This window comes from Electrophorus electricus, chromosome 3, assembly GCF_041902795.1.
Source record: "Electrophorus electricus isolate QZ-2024a chromosome 3, ASM4190279v1, whole genome shotgun sequence".
NCBI classification, from domain to species: domain Eukaryota; kingdom Metazoa; phylum Chordata; class Actinopteri; order Gymnotiformes; family Gymnotidae; genus Electrophorus; species Electrophorus electricus.
The window spans coordinates 7158735-7175089 of NC_137499.1; the positions used below are offsets into that span (position 1 = coordinate 7158735).

The window sequence follows — 16355 nt, forward strand, 5'->3', positions numbered from 1 at the left end:
GTACTGTGATGAGGTGACTACGAAGCTACAGACTTCAGTGGGAACAAAAGAAATACTACTAAGAGGACTGTTTTATTTTTATTTTTATTTTATTTTTGTTGTTGTTGTCGTCGTCGCTGTTGGCTGCTTAATTTGTTTTCACGGTTAGGGAGATGGATCTAGAGCAGGTCAGTAATAATTCTAGTGCTAATATTACGTGGGACACAGGAATTTCGGGGCCTGTTAACAAATGTTGCTACACTCTGCCGAAATCTGGTTTCACTGACAAGTAGTGATACGTTCTTGCGCGTTGCCGCTGTTTATATAAATGCCTCATGTCGGGTGCCAAAATGGTTGGATTATTATTTATAAATTAGCTATCTTACTCGGTCTGGATAATACGAAATAAAAGCCGAGACCTTGGTTGTTTTAGCTGTCTTCGTCTCGTAGCAATCAGACATAGTCTTGATAAGTGGGGCTGGAGTTTTACTGGCTTCACACTAGATGCTGTGAAACCACATTTGACATTTATCAGCACGTCATCGTCTTGAGCGTCTGTACTCACCGTGTACGTCCCTGTGTTGCGTGAGCCCTTTCAGTCAGTGCCCGCTCTCGGCCTTATATGTTTGGGTGTTGAGCCTATTGATTTAGCCTAAATGTTTAACTTAATCGCGTGGGTTGAAACGAAATTGATGTATTGTGGCTTGGTGAAATTTAAACCTGCTGACACGTTACGATACTTAAAAAAAAGGAGAAGCGAGGTCTGTGGCCAGCCTATAAGTCTATAGGCAACGTCGCATCTTTCGATTCCTCCACTTTATTTTGCACACCATTGGATTAGCGGTATGGTGGGTCACGTGAACTCTTTAGAGATTTAGGGCAGAGAGCCACGTGCCTCACGTCTAAACCCTGTTATTTTATTTTGTCTTGATAAAGACCCAGAACACTTTTGGTGTCCTTGTAATATCATCTTAAGTATATTGTATAGCAAGTACACCATATGTTTCTCTCATTTAGTATTTGACTATAAAAATGTTTGGTGCTTTTCATAGGTCCTAAAAGGAGTTGAACACAGTGGCCTGACTATGGACAGTTCTTGACCTGCAACATGTGGGTTTGTATGAAAGTCCAGTAGAAGTGTGAATACATGTGTCTGCTTTTGTCTACATGGCATTTTTGCCTCTATGGTAAAATATCCTCTGGTATCTCTGAATGTTTGCAAGTGGAAGCCCATAACCTGTGATCCCTGCTACATGTTTGCATAAGGCTGTTTGTTAGTGTGCAAAAAGAGGAAGAGCAATGTCGCAGGTGGACTTGGTCGTGAACGCCGAAGTGGGTGATTGGGGTTACAGTGAAGATGCTGGTGAGAGGGTGTGGCTTTTACAGAGCCCCAGTGTGGACTCAATTCAGCCTACAGGCCAATCACAACAGCGCAAGGGTGGGACTTCATCATTTGGAGCAGTCTTCATAGTGGTGAATGCTGCCTTGGGGGCAGGGCTTCTGAATTTCCCTGCTGCATTTAACATGGCTGGAGGAGTAATTGCTGGAGTGGTCCTGCAGATGGTGAGAGACATATGCAGACATATCCTGCAGAAATTGGTTTCTCACTCAAGACTGCAGACTGATGATGCATGCTTATTTGTATTTTTAGGTGATTAAAATCTAATGTTTGTTATTTAAAAAATGCTTAAATATTTTCTTTTTTTCCAGAGTTTATTAATCTTCATCATCACTGGCTTGGTGATCCTGGCGTATTGTTCACAGGTGAGCAACTGTACTACTTTATACAGCATTGCATGCACACAAATCTTATCGTACAAAGCTGTTTCTGATTCTTTATACGGCATCATATGCACACAAATGCATCCTACAAAGCTGTTTCTGATTCTTTAGGTCAGCAATGAGAGCACATATCAGGAAGTAGTTCGTGCTGTATGTGGGAAGGTTCTGGGAGTCTTATGTGAGATCGCCATCGCTGTCTACACCTTTGGCACTTGCATAGCCTTCCTCATCATCATCGGAGATCAGCTAGACAAGTGTGAGTATCTTGCATATACACTGACATGCCTAAACATTATGGCCAGTCGCAGGTAAAGCAAATAACGATCCTTAGTGGTGGTGTTCCGCTGATTGACCATGGCCTCATTCAGCAGCATAATGCACCCTGCCATAGTGTTGTTCCCCAAACCAGCCTTGGAGCTGTGTTAGTGGCACAAGGAGGACCAACTGCAGAATAGGCAGGTGGTCATAATGTTTTAACTCACTGCTGTACACACACACACACACACACACACACACACACACACACACACACACACACACACACATGCATGCTTGTGCCTCCTTATCTAACTGTATGTGTTTCTGGACAGTGATTGGTGCAGTGGCTCATGAGTCAGAGGCAGCAGTCAACTCTCACTGGTACACGGACCGCAAGTTCACCATCACAGTCACATCAGTGCTCATTATACTCCCACTCTCCATTCCTAAGGAGATTGGCTTTCAGAAATATGCCAGGTACAGATTATTCAAATCTAACAATTCACTAATTTCACCCTAATTTGACTCTGATTTAATCAGACTATCAGTTAACTACTACTTGAGTTGAAAAGGTGCAGTATAAATTTCTGTAGACAGTATGCATTGCCATGCCCAATTCAAGCCATCTTCTAATTTCAGTGACCAGTTTCTGACCAAAGGTCTTGTGTTGACTGGATATTTGTGGGTGGCTCACTGCTCTCAGCCTAGCAGGGACACTAACACATGACACTAACATGTAACTATAACTCCAGTAATGCCTCAGTGCCTGTACTGATATCAGCACAACACTCCACTACCATCCCTTTACCATGTCCACATCACTACTGGGTTTGTCCACCACACAAATATCTGATTTGTTTCTGTGGTTTGATACTGACAGGTGAGGAATGGGTTTAGCTGTTTTCTGTTTTAGCTATTGTATATTCATGGACTGACACTCAAGTTCTTCCTAGCATGTCCATAGGATTGTGTGGAACTCCTTGAATGCAAGCTTTCTTCTTACTACTTAATCTTTAGCATGCTGAGCGTTATTGGCACCTGGTATGTGACAGTCATAATTATCATCAAATATATTTGGCCTGACAAAGAGGTTTCTCCTGGAATCATTCCAACCAGGTTTGCATTATATTTTGCATTGCTCTTTTTTCAATAATATGACACTGCAGTAGTAACTTGCATCTGTTTTAAGAAGCGCTATGTAAATAAATTTTGATATTTGATTAGTACCTGAAATTTAAGTGCATCGTCAGTGTGTTGCAGTAATATGAACATATTAGATCATGTGAACATTTTCTGGTGTTTTTTCTAGCCCTGCATCCTGGACCGATGTGTTTAATGCCATGCCGACAATCTGCTTTGGCTTTCAGGTGTGTTTGTGTCTGAGACACATTGTGCATATGGGAATTATATCACTTGATGAACGAGTGTTGTAGTAATAAAGCCCTGCCTTTATAAAGGTCTCCTTATTAATCTCACCTCCCCCAACAGTGTCATGTGAGTAGTGTTCCAGTGTTTAACAGCATGAAGAAGGCTGAGCTTAGGTCCTGGGGTGGTGTGGTCACGTTCAGCATGATCATCTGCCTCTTTGTTTATACAGGCACAGGTATGTGGTGTTATAAATGTGTCTTTGTGCATAATGGTGTTTGTTACATCATTTCAAAATGCAAAAAGAAAGCTCTGTTTTAGCCGTTCCTCAGTTCACTGGGATGTAAGGCGAATGCATACATTTTTCCTCTCCCTGTTGAGCTGGTTTGATGTTGGGTGCTGCTTTTGTTGCAGGGGTGTGTGGTTTCCTGTCTTTCGGCTCAATTGTGAGCCAAGATGTTCTGATGTCATACCCATCTAATGATGTGGCTGTGGCCATTGCCAGGGCCTTCATCATCATCTGTGTGGTCACCTCCTATCCTATACTGCACTTCTGTGGAAGGTAACCAATGATAAAGTGTGTGTGTGTGTGTGTGTGTGTGTGTGTGTGTGTGATCTACCATGTCGTGTAAGCAGTGGAATGTGCACATTCATCACTGTGTTTGTGTGATGGATGTAGTGTGGTGAGGTTACTCTTGTGTGTGTGTGGGGCCATGGCAGGGCAGTGCTGGAGGGTCTCTGGCTGCGTTTTAAGGGTGAGGATGTGGACACAGATGTAGCAAGAGAGAGGAGACGAAGGCTGTTGCAGACTCTCATCTGGTTCTGCCTCACGCTCCTCCTTGCCCTCTTCATTCCTGACATCGGTCGCGTCATCTCACTCATTGGCGGCCTGGCTGCCTGCTTCATTTTTGTGTTTCCAGGTATGCTAGTCTACTTAACATAATGTTAATTCATTAATGACAAGATTAACACCATTCACGCTATCAGTATTGTCTTCTAATATTGTTTTTGATTGTAATGGATTATTCATGCATTGACTAATTCTTATAAGATTTGATTGAGTTTGGTATTTGCTTTGCTTTATGTAGGGTTGTGTTTAATTCAGGCCAAGCTGTCGGAGCATGATGTAAGATCAGCCAGGTAAATGCATTTTCTCTAGTTAACTGTAACCATCTGTAAATGTATGTGCATATTTAATGGTTAAATTGCTCATAAATTGTAGCTGGAAGGGACTGGTGACTTATGGAGTCATCCTGGTTACTATCGGAGCCTTCATCTTTGGCCAGACCACCACCAATGCCATCTGTCAAGATATCGACCATTCCAGAAACTTATAGCCAAGAGGGTCCTGGTATCCCACTGACCTTGGCACCCAGAAACAAAGTCCTTTGGTGAAGGGGTGCAGGCTGTCCCTGCTACTTATGCACTGACCACATTCTCTAAATGATTTTAAATGTGCAGTTATAACAAGACAGTCAGAATAAGCCAACAGGGTCCTACCTCTTATGAAAGCCAGAAGATGACAGCATGTAGCATGATCCCTGCTGCTCTTGGTGTGTAAAAATCAGGCACCAACGCATAACACACTACACACTTTATGGGCGCACACAACTTTTTAAAAGAATTTTAAGTTTAAATTTGTTGCTCAGATAGACACATTTTTAATGCACTATTACAAACACTGAAACAAATCAGGTTCAGTGTGCGGAGGAGTTACCAACATTTTCCCATTTATTCTGTTTTCATAAATATTTTCTTTGATCTTGTTTTGTCTGTTCATAATTTTGTGCCATTATAGATGGTTTGCTCACCAAGCAGAAAGTCAAGGTCTCCATTTAAAATTATTCTGCTTATTATTTTAACTTTTTTTCAGGTGAATTGAATATGAAACAAGACGGAAAAGTCATGTTTTAGGGGCCGTTGCCTGGTTGTATAAAACACCTTAAGCAAAATTCTCCATTAGGAAAACCCCTAAAGGGCACATAAAGAATTGCACAGTAAGAGCTGAACGGTCCTCCTCGCGTGTTTTTTCTTAAACTTGAAATAATGAGTGCGTTCGCATGCATTTAAACGAGTTGTTATTTTTAAGTACAATAAGTCACTTTTGATCTAGACTATCAGTATAGAAGGGAGAGCAAATCAAGAAACTTATGCTGATATTAAAATTCAAATGCACTGGAGTTCTCCCCTGGAACTGTCAGTTTTTCTCTGTGTGTGTGTGTGTAAAATAAATAATTTTATATATATTTTTATATATATATATATATATATATATATATATATAATATGCTTTTTGTGATGTCATGTTCATAAATTCACTGTTTACAAAGTGGGAAGAGCACTGTGCAGAAGCAGTTGCATTGTTTCCATCAAAGGCGAAGCTACAGAGGACTTTTAATTTTGCATGACCGATATGATCGTGATAACTGGGCAATCAAATTTGGATTAAATTTAAAACATTGAAAACTTGTGTTGCTTTGTGAAAGTCATATTTCATTAGATCACTTTTAGCCATTACTTGAACTTTTAAATCCATGTCTGTCACTTTGATCGTCAATACAGTAATAATCAGTTTAAATACGGTTCAAGCAAGTTCATTATTGATCAGTGTTGTACACAAAATATGTCGAAGGTTTACAGTTTTTTTTTTTTTTAAAGGATGAGTAATGCACTTTTGTTTGAAATCAATAAAGGGAAATTATTCAGTCCAACATATGATGTCTGATATTCCATACATACTGCATTGTGACTGTAACATTACTTGACAACTATGTTGTAGGTTTATATTGGTGAAATACTTTATTATGCAGTTTTGTTAAAAAAAAGTTTTCATCCATAAACTTTTTTTTTCTTTCTTTTTTTCCTGTGATGGCTAAGTGGTAAATGTAAATGTAATCAAATTATTGACAATTGCATTCAGGATGGACTGACAATATACATGCAATATGCGGGTTTTTTTTTTTTGGGGGGGGGGGGGGGGGTTAGTCAGGATTGAAAATGTTTGTATTGAAAAACAACAAACAAACATTCACAAATTCGCCAGTCAACTGCCAGTCTGGACTGGGCAAAATGAGCATTTCTGCTTTAAAAAAAAAAAAAAAAAGGAAACGTGATGCACTCATATTACTACACATAAAGATGTGTACATACACTGGTTCACCCTTGAATGAAGAAGTGGGTGGATTTCTATTGTGGTTCTGCTTCTCTATACAGAGAAAATCACACATTTGATCCAAGTGTATATGTACATAAGACAATACTTGACTTAGTTTTACATATCAAATACACAAATAAGCTACTTGACACTAAATAGATGTAATGCATGGAAGGAAACGAAAACTTAAGATTAATTTTGACTGCGAATTTTATCCTGAGACTTAGAACAGCTGTCGTGCAGCGACGTCATTTAGCAGCGTCACGCACTATGAACCATGCAACATGAGAAAAATTAGAAAAGTTGAATAAAGTTTTCTTTACCTACTGTAGCCTGTATATCCCTGTCGATATTTTATTTCTCTAATTAGTCTACTATATTATTGTCATTGTTGCATGGATTCTGTATTTTTATTGTTACTCTTCTTATAGCCACATCGAGTTCCTGGGATGAGCAATGTCTGGAGCTTACTGTTAAATTCCTGAGCAATTAATGAATGTAGAAAACGCCGTCTCCTTCCGATAAAATGTAGAAAGCCTGTTGATGAATTTCATTGTATTCTAGTCAGTCATTCTTAAAACGGAATATAAATTCACTGCTAAAGCTTTTATGCACTATAAAACTAGGTAAAAAAATATGTTAAATAACATGACCCAAAACACTCTGGTGTGGTCCTTTCCTTTATCCAGAGAAACCAAAGGTATTGAGAGCGTCCACCCATCCACCCATCCACCCACTTTTGCTGCGCCGATATACACAAGAATCGTTGGTTCCTAGGGGAAATAATGTATAGTAACGCAACAGCAGTCTAGCTAAAGTACTTCCGGTTGAATTGGAACATGGCGATAACTTTGAAGAACAGTCAAGAAATGTTGCGAAGATGTTGGAGACTAGGATCACGTTTGCAATTTCCAGTTACAAAACAAATTCGTAAGCATTCTTTTTTTTTTTTTTTTTTTTTTTTTTTTTTTAAAGCTCGGCGATAATGTCTGTGACTCTATCAATAACAATTTGATTCACCTTAGCTAGGATAGCTAGCGGTTCCTATGCCTTCTGTCATCACTGAATGTTGTAGCTAGTTTAGCTAGCTAGCTAACCTTGTTGTTAATGTATATTTATCTTATTTCCAGTGGATAGGTTAAACTTTCATAATGTTACCTATGTTAGCTATGGGCTCTACATCCCGTCGTCTTGCTTTGCCCTTCGTTTATATTTGGGGTTTTGAGCGCTATTTCTGGGTATTATTTTTTCCTAAGGTATTACTTAGATACCATACCATACCATAGTATTGTTTTATCTATAATGCTTTAGGATTACTTTCCACGTGCCAAAATTTTTTTTTTAATTTTGTTGATCTTAATCCTGTATGATACTGTACTTAGCCGTCCATAAACTAATGGTCAGGGCTACATTTCTAAGGGATCTCAGTCTTGTCTCTATCTGTAACACTGAGCTAGCTAGTTACTTCATTTTTCAGGTGATTTTTACTGTTGAAACCCTGAGGAGCATAGTAAACAAATGTTTAAAACTTCAGCACTAACCCCTAAACAGCCCCTGAAATACACTTTGTACTCCAATGCACAAGTGCAGTGTTGAAGAGCCATGTCTTATTTGTATTATTCTGTGTTGTGATTGCTAGAAGGACCTTTCTAGGACCTCGCTGTGGAGACAAAACAATGTTGAGTGTAGTAATGAGCAAAACTAACCATTTTCACTAAAATTTGACTAAAATTAACCAAATCCGATTTTACTTCTTACAGGCTGTATAGTACCTTGCTTTACACAGTGTCAGAGGTCTAAGTGCATCATCTATCCTAAGAGGTAGGCATCCACCTAGACACCAGTTGTACCCCTACACTGCACATTTTATGTGGAAAAATCTGTTACTGTTCTGGGTTTTGAAATCCACGAATAAATTAGTCTTATTTATCAACCAGTCGGGAAATGTCTCTATGACAGGGTTGTCCTTCCTAAATGTCAATTTCCTATGTCAGTTTAATGCTAGACGCTAGACTTCTAAATCCTTGGAGGGAGGGGCTTTGGAGAAGGGTTTGGATGGAGTGTGTATGATTGAAGAGGGGGGTGGCAGATGTCAAGAAATGTAATGTTAATTACATCAGTTATAACAAAAGATACTAGATTGATTACTTTATGACAGACATTTTACCTGTCAAGACATATTGTTCATTATAAATGTATACAACTAATAACTGAAACTAAACATTATGGCCTTCTCCTTCCTAAACTGATTTAGTATGCAATAGCAGGTTATAAAGAATGTTCATAGGTAAATTCAGTCTCATTCACTGAAGAAAGTTTGCACTGGCTAATAAAATAATTTTATTCACAATTATGAAATGAACTGTGATACTTGCATTTCCTTTTCATAATTTTGTTTCTGACAGTTACATACCAGAGACATCACTTTCCAGACCCCCATGGCCAGAGCTACCGTTAGTTGACCACGAAGAAGAGCAAAAGAAACATCAAGGCACAGTAGCACGCATTTGTCATCATTTCATTTTCATGTCTATTAAGTACCAAAGAATATATTTCCTTATATTTATTTGAACACATTTGATCTTTAAATAAATTCACTAATAATAAGGAGGCAAAACGTTATTCTGCAGTTAAATGGTTAAGTTTATGTTTCAGCCATAGCAAAAACCTAAAAAAGATTCTGAAAGCCATGCATTTGTTTTATTTAGTTATTCTGGATTCACTTGTTGCAAGGCCATGACTGGCTATGTTTGAGACCTGTGCTAGTCAAATAAAATCAGTTCATTCCTTTAAGTCACATCGTTCATTCGTTTAGGGAATCCAGTAGGAAATCAATGCTACTTGAAATCAAAGGTCCTTACAAATTTTGTCATTTATTTTCCTTACTTCCTTACAAAGTAGGCCTACAGAGGACAAAACTGGCCTATTTATTTTGTATTTAGAGTCATTAGACTTCTCATCATGTGCTTTAATATATGGGTAAAATCTAATATGTGACCACTTATGATCTTGTGACTTGTGTTTAGATTAAAATTTGATGCTGTTGTAAATCTACCCAGCCTTTGCTGTAACATAGCTTTCGTTATTGGTAATGAAGTGATAGTGATAGTTAGCCCCAGGACTCACTGGATCAATCATTTCTCATTGATTTTGATAAATTATACATATTTATTTGATACATTTATTTTATTTTATTTTATTATTTTTTTAAGTGACAAGTGTGAGTACACCAAAATAACGTAATAAATAGCACTTGAAGTAAAAGACAGTTGTAGTAAAAGACATTTGAAGTAAAAGACTATTGTCATGATTGTTGTCCCCTCTTTTTTACAGCGGTTGTCCAGAAGGTTAACAACCTTCTTGAAAATGTAGAATATGGCCGGTTATTTGCAGTTGTCCACTTTGCCAGCCGCCAGTGGAAAGTTACCAATGAAGATCTGATCCAAATTGAAAACCACATTGAGGCAGACTGCGGTGATAGGATAGTACTGGAAAAGGTGCAGCATGTTCCCAGCATCCAAATTACACATTAAAGTGTTTGCCTTTGTCCCGTCAGATCTTCAAGGGTATTTGTCGCTTACAGTCTCGCTTTGTGTAGGTGCTGCTTGTTGGAGGGGAGAACTTCACACTCATTGGGAGACCTCTTCTTAGGTAAAGTCTATACCCTAGCAGCACTGATTATTGGAACAAATCACTGTTTACACTGTTTTGTACAGAAATTTTCTCTAAGAGATGCAAAAAACTAACTTTTAAAAAAATCTGTTTTTGAAGAAGCCACAAAGATTTATAAAAAAAACATGTTTGCTTCTTGGTTATGTACAAATCTAAAATTATGCTAAATTTAATATTATATCCCCCTTCCACATACACAATTGTAATACCTCTAATTCTGTTTTTCACGTTCATGTTAGAAATGGCAGAAAATGTGGCATGTCTGTTTTCTGCATGCGAAGACTCTGTTCCTTCAGCTTTTAGACTGTCTGTCTGTCTCTGCTGTTTTCACACCCAGCCGTGATTTGGCCCGAGTAGAGGCTACAGTCATCGAAAAAACAGACTCGTGGCCCATGGTTCACATGTGTTTCTGGAAGAGACATAGGTTTCAGAAGAAGAGAAGTGAGTTCATAGCAATCTAGCATGCATTAAAAAAAAAAAAAATTCTATAGCTGTTCCACCAGTCAGGATATAATATCCATGAATGTGCCGGCGCATTAACTTTACCACTGGCGTTCACCATGAATCTCAGCTCTATGCATATTTTATAACTCCATGGCTAGATCATGGCTGGGCTGAAGCTTCAAGTATGAGTTTACCACATCTATTCTGATAATGTGAGTGACAATGTGTGTGTTCTTAGTGAAATTATATGCAAATGCAAGAATACTAGTTAAGTACACTGTATTAATACGAATGTTTGTTGTTTTTGTAGTTCTTCTATAAGAGCCACCATAAAAATATGGATTTCACTGACTCTAAGCACATGCCACTCCTGGATTATCAATAGGGAGAATCTCTGGTAGTCTTGACGAATGGCCTAAATTCCTGTGCATGCACAGATGCCATTTACTGGCTAGTTCAGTGATTTGTTTGAAGTAAACAGGAACTTTTCGTATGCAGCAGAAGTGCATAAAGCGGATGACTGCTTTCACTGTCATGACCGTTTTCATTGTACAGATTGTTTACAGTAGGCGGCACGTTCCACTTATCTGTATAATGTGAATTGCATTATTATGTATACTATGTGCCTGTGTTAACCTGTTACTCTAAAGCATCCATATCTTGGGTTGGGACTTAATTGCTGGGCTGCTTTTGAAGTGGATGTGAATAAATTTGTTTGTGTTTTTGCAGTTATTGTACAGCCACAGACGGTGCTTCGGATCAACAGCATTGAGGTGTCCCCAGGACTAACCTGAGCTGGCACATTTTGTAAAAACTGTATGTGTCCCTCATTTGAGGAATTTGTAACTCAGTCTAATGAAATTTTGAGCAACATCTGTCTCTGTTAAGGTTATCATTTAATAAAATCTTGCTCCAGTTGTCCTATCATAGAATTTACTACTGATGACATTGCATTTGTTTCCACTGCTGCCACTGGCATTAGTCATTTCCATTGTATTGTAGGCATACAAAAACGAGGTTTAAACAATTCTGGTTGATTTGCACGAAACGAGGGAGATGAATTGACAGGGCAGGCATACGTATGGTGGAGGGCGCTCTTGTTCTTGTGCGTGCGAGAGATGAAGCTCGCGCATAAGGGACAGGCGAGGGCTGTTTCTACTCACCGCGTCCGTGCGTTGGTAGCCTTTTCATTTTCACGTTACATTTTTTTCCTTATCCGTGGATTTTTAAACGTAGTGAGTCAGAAACTGCAATGACAACTAATTTTGGCCTATCAAGAACTTTGCGAAGAACCGGGAGTTTTCCGTCTGCAAGAACAGTTAGAATTGTAATATTAGGACAAGGCGCAGTGGGCAAAACAGGTAAACGGATTACTAACCGTTTGTTCTATACAATTTGTCGTAAAGCATTTACCCCGACTGTAGCCGAGAATGAAATGTATGTCTGTGAGCGTGTACTCGGCCATTCGCGCTTTTTTCTAATAGCATAATAAAATAATAGTTAAAATGATCAAGTTAAACAATGGATCAGTCTTAAATGAAGTAATGCATAAGGAATTAGTCTTGCTCGACAGAAGAACAGGGCGTTTTTCATGTGCAAAATGTCCCATCAATCATACAGCGCTAATACATAATTCACGTGTTTTTCTCAGCACTGGCTGTACGATTTATCACCAAAAGATTTATTGGCGACTATGACCCAACTCTTGGTAGGTGATGTTGTGGAACAAAGCTGTAGGTTTCGGATCTTTTAGATCCAGTTATTTTCTTTAACAGTATTGAGTTGGTTGGCTAGTTGCGTCATTGTAGCGCAATGAAATTGTAAATGTAATTAATTTGAGATGAGAAAATAAATGAGACTTGGGTAACATTAGAAAATAAGTGCGGCTGTCCCTCTTTAAACAGAGACCATCTACAGGCATGAAGTGACCATGGGGGGTGACGCGGTTAACTTTGAGATATTAGATACTGCAGGACAGGTAAGAGAATTATAAGAGCCTCAGAAGTTATTAAACCACACAATTGTGACTGGGCTAATGAAAATGAATGCGACACCAATTTCGGTTATTTTTAGTCTGAAATCAATTATTTATTATAGTGTGCTTTTTAAAGAAATTGAGATTTAAAAAGAGAGTAAAATCTCGGTGAATAATCACATTGCAGACCCCTAATAAGCGTACGTAAAAATAAATCTATCATTATAAAATGTTTGATTGCAGTTGGCCATGTGAATCTATTTAAATCAAACGAAAAAAATATTACCCTTTCCATTAGCATTCTTAAGCCTATATCATAAGATACATGAACTTGTCTGGTCTCATCTGAGATGATGGCCTACTAAATGTTACGTAAAAAGTGTGACCCATGGGGGTTTTAAGGCTACTCTTGTATACATTTCGTTAATAACTGACGTGTCACGCTTCTCATAGCTGATTGGTAACAGCAGCGCTATCTTGGATTTTCTTTGGAACAGATTCCAGTGTGACTGTCATTTAAGAATTTATTTTGATCTCAGATTTTAGTACAGAAGCATACAGAAAAGTGCTTGTTTAATGACTTTGTTCTGCTCATCTTTCACAAATAAGGAGTATTCAGGGAACTGAATTGCATTATACATTGTCTATAGGAGGAAGATGCCCTGCTGATTGAGGAGAAAATAAAATGGGCTGATGGTTTCGTCATCGTCTACTCTGTGACCGATCGTTGTAGCTTCGATGAGGTCATGCGCCTCTGTTTCTTGGTGAATCACATCCATACAGCAGGTAGCAGACGGAACTGCCCTGAGCCTCCACCCATGATAATAGTGGCCAACAAAAAGGACCTGGAGTTTGACAGGATGGTGTCCGTCCAGGATGGCGAGAGCTTGCGCCGGAGCCTAAAATTGCCCCTGCATGAAGTCTCAGTAAGGGATGGGTGGGAGGAGACAGCAGGGGTCTTCCAGGCACTGTATGCTGACATTGTGCAGCAGATGGACTCCTCTCCCCCTTCATTCCGTAGGCGAGCAGTCTCCAGACTGATGGAGAAGATTCCCAGAATCCACTCTAATTCGGCTCTGGGCTCAACTGGCCGCAGTTTCAGCTTCAGTTCTTTTAGAGATCTCCTTCCTGACTGAGTGCTATGATGATGTTTAATAACAAGTGGGAAAATGTTTTGAAAAGGTTCATTCTACAAGGCATATTTGATTATGGTTATTAGTATTCACTCAGAGCAGAGAAGCATATTGGACAACTACCATACTTTGGTGCATTGGGGAGCAATTCTGTAAGCTTTTGGGTTTCTTTTTCTAAAGAAAACCTGAGAGCAGAACCAGATTCTGAACTTGGACTGGAAGGACCATAAAGGCAAAACACAGTGCAACACCCTTTTGAAGATTGATTTTCACCAGTAACTTTCTTGTGAGCCTGTTCAATTATGGAGCAGCTATAGAAAAAGTTTACAAAAGAGCATCGCAGTGTTCAAGAAAAGATTAAATAAAAATGGTCTTTAACAACCAACACAAAAATTTGGCTGCCTGTGTCACCAGTTCTGGTTCTGTTCCAACTGCATTTTATTTGTGTACCTCAAACATGATTTATATAACTGTTTAAATGTAAAGTGACATCTAAATGTCTTATTTTTAGAGCCAACCAAATGCTTTATTGTCTGTTGTCATTTTTCTAATACAGTTACTTACACTGTATGCATGAGTACAATCATTAAAAATCTACAGATGAATCACAATGCATTTTGTTCCTCTTTGTAAATATTATATATGATATGATAGTAGACTGGATCTTTAGCCACGATCCTTTCTGATGGGCAGCAATCTGAAAGCCAAATCATTACCTACATCAATTATGACTAACACTAGAAAAAGCAAAAACTTCAATTTCACTCAGTCATTAACATGCATTCTACATCTGTAACAAACTGACAAAAACAACAAAGTACCTGTAGCACATGGCATAAAAGTAATTAAAAATACAACTGACTCCATTTAATCATCATCTAGTCAATTAGCGTCACATTCTGCCACACTATGCTTCATGTGAACCAACCGACTTATTCATGCAAATTAATGCAAATAAGTGAGGATACATGATGAAGCACAAAGAACAGCCTACGAGTTGAGGAGCACAGGAAAGACAGAAAATCAGCCAAGGCCAAGAAAACCCATCTTCAGATTTCATTGTAGCTCTGACTTTCCCAAAATAATAGGCACTCCCAACTTGTGCTTACTGCCACTGACCAGTCACAATAAAGGTACAGTTAAGGTTTACACCCCCCCCGGCTTTCTATAAACAGGCACAGTATTCAGGGCACGTAATAGTAGGTCATAAGATCAGTGAAGCATGATCTTAAAAGGGTTTCAGATATATTAAATATATATATACACAGGTTTAATGTTGACTAAGTATACTGCATGTTATTGGTATTTGAACAGAAGGAGCCTTTGGGTGCATCACTTCAAACTACTCATCAGCTTCTGAGAGGTGGAAATGGTCATAATAAAGGCTTTGTGTGTGGTCTGTGGAGATTTAAAAACAAACGTGTTTTGTACCTTAGGAACAAAATTAGACCCTTTTAAAAATCAAGAATCAGAACTGGCCAATTCTACAGTACCAGTATGTGGTATTGTCTGTCACACTTAAATCAACATTGTCTTCACTGTTCATTTCAAACCAGAAAAGTATGCTATTACATGTTTGAAGAAAAACCTTTGTGGCACACCTGATTTATGACATATCCATTTGTTAACATATTCCTCTCTCATAGTTTGATACTGCCCTTAAAGCAAACACCACCTATCTCTGGCACCATGTCCAGCATCAGTCTGGAACTTCAAACTAGATTCCTGATTTGATGCTAGCTGGCAGCATGGCCAGGATTCACATTCTAAAGATACAGCCTTGACTACTTTGAGTTGTCCTGATTAGCTTGCTGCATTCTCCACAAAACAAAACAAAACAAAAAAAACCAAATAAAATAAAAGGGGATGTTGATTAAAATGATCCTAATGACGTATACAACAGGAGCAACCATTGAATAAGACTTACTACAATTCACTATGTCTTTGATGGATTATGAAATAGTCCTTCTTCTAGATCTTGTAGGCGAGTATATAAGGTAAGACTTGTGCATGCACATCTGATGGGGAGAACTGAAGGCCAAGCTAAGAGTTCCTTCACTAATTTTTGCTTGAAATAGTACAGTTTCAGGTCTCTGTGTGAGGCAAGTTGCTACAGCTGGGAAGGCATGCTTGGCAAAGTGAATAAGTGATGATTAACATGCTGAGAGTCCCTCATTAGCATGCTAAAGTAGAACTCATTTTTAGGAATATATTTTTAAGAATATGGTAAGGGTATGAGTTTCACTTGAGTTATGCTGCTACTCTTTGCAGTGTAAGGAGCAAGATAGAAAAAAACATTTTTCCAGGCCAAACTAGATTCTGTCAACCATCTGTGCTACAAAAAGTGGGAAATGATTAAAATACTGATTAAACCTTCTTGAGCTTCAAATCTAGGACAGACATTGCACTGGTGCAAAAGATAACAGAATCATGCTTTTCCTCCTTCAGCAATGCTTTGGTTTGTTTTATACTTTGTTTTTGTCCATTTGATATAGCTGGGAATCCTTTGATGTCTCACTTTGATATTCAAGTTTTGATGTCCATCACTCATGGCAAGGTTCCACAAGAGTACAGCTGGCAGTGCTCTTACTGG

General features: G+C 38.6%; 3 protein-coding genes across 5 annotated transcripts; all 3 read left to right on the plus strand.

The window, feature by feature from the left end:
- Positions 1–7: 7 nt before the first annotated feature.
- Positions 8–6099, plus strand: slc38a7 (solute carrier family 38 member 7). Of its 3 annotated transcripts, XM_027023928.3 has the most exons (13): positions 12–167; positions 1032–1089; positions 1246–1542; positions 1690–1743; positions 1873–2017; positions 2352–2496; positions 3037–3135; positions 3329–3386; positions 3508–3622; positions 3799–3946; positions 4105–4304; positions 4473–4524; positions 4607–6099. In XM_027023928.3, the coding sequence occupies exons 3-13, from the start codon at positions 1279–1281 to the stop codon at positions 4719–4721; spliced, it is 1395 nt and encodes a 464-aa protein (XP_026879729.2). In that variant the 5' UTR covers positions 12–167; positions 1032–1089; positions 1246–1278; the 3' UTR covers positions 4722–6099. The 3 variants fall into 3 exon arrangements, with proteins under 3 accessions (XP_026879732.2, XP_026879730.2, XP_026879729.2); XM_027023929.3 differs by lacking the exon at positions 3037–3135 and having other exon boundaries at positions 11–167; positions 1032–1542; XM_027023931.3 differs by lacking the exons at positions 4473–4524; positions 4607–6099 and having other exon boundaries at positions 8–167; positions 1032–1542; positions 4064–4298.
- A 1217-nt stretch (positions 6100–7316) lies between these two features.
- Positions 7317–11590, plus strand: mrpl21 (mitochondrial ribosomal protein L21). Its single transcript, XM_027023924.3, has 7 exons — positions 7317–7468; positions 8299–8359; positions 8944–9029; positions 9872–10035; positions 10137–10189; positions 10548–10651; positions 11384–11590. Exons 1-7 carry the CDS (start codon positions 7378–7380, stop codon positions 11446–11448), a joined length of 624 nt encoding a protein of 207 aa, XP_026879725.3. The 5' UTR covers positions 7317–7377; the 3' UTR covers positions 11449–11590.
- A 124-nt stretch (positions 11591–11714) lies between these two features.
- On the plus strand, positions 11715–14213 carry LOC113586070 (ras-related and estrogen-regulated growth inhibitor-like). Its single transcript, XM_027023925.3, has 4 exons — positions 11715–12015; positions 12306–12362; positions 12559–12632; positions 13280–14213. Exons 1-4 carry the CDS (start codon positions 11907–11909, stop codon positions 13763–13765), a joined length of 726 nt encoding a protein of 241 aa, XP_026879726.1. The 5' UTR covers positions 11715–11906; the 3' UTR covers positions 13766–14213.
- Positions 14214–16355: the final 2142 nt, after the last annotated feature.

Bases quoted from the DNA above. Each gene is read 5' to 3' on its own strand.
- mrpl21 (XM_027023924.3), top strand. From the start codon at position 7,378: ATGGCGATAACTTTGAAGAACAGTCAAGAAATGTTGCGAAGATGTTGG. The intron at 8,360-8,943 runs GTAGGCATCCAC...TGTTTCTGACAG, and splicing joins TGCATCATCTATCCTAAGAG to TTACATACCAGAGACATCAC. The intron at 10,036-10,136 runs GTGCAGCATGTT...CGCTTTGTGTAG, and splicing joins ATAGGATAGTACTGGAAAAG to GTGCTGCTTGTTGGAGGGGA.
- slc38a7 (XM_027023928.3), top strand. From the start codon at position 1,279: ATGTCGCAGGTGGACTTGGTCGTGAACGCCGAAGTGGGTGATTGGGGT. The intron at 3,387-3,507 runs GTGTGTTTGTGT...CTCCCCCAACAG, and splicing joins CAATCTGCTTTGGCTTTCAG to TGTCATGTGAGTAGTGTTCC. The intron at 4,305-4,472 runs GTATGCTAGTCT...TGCTTTATGTAG, and splicing joins CTTCATTTTTGTGTTTCCAG to GGTTGTGTTTAATTCAGGCC.
- LOC113586070 (XM_027023925.3), top strand. From the start codon at position 11,907: ATGACAACTAATTTTGGCCTATCAAGAACTTTGCGAAGAACCGGGAGT. The intron at 12,016-12,305 runs GTAAACGGATTA...TGTTTTTCTCAG, and splicing joins AGGCGCAGTGGGCAAAACAG to CACTGGCTGTACGATTTATC. The intron at 12,633-13,279 runs GTAAGAGAATTA...CATTGTCTATAG, and splicing joins TATTAGATACTGCAGGACAG to GAGGAAGATGCCCTGCTGAT.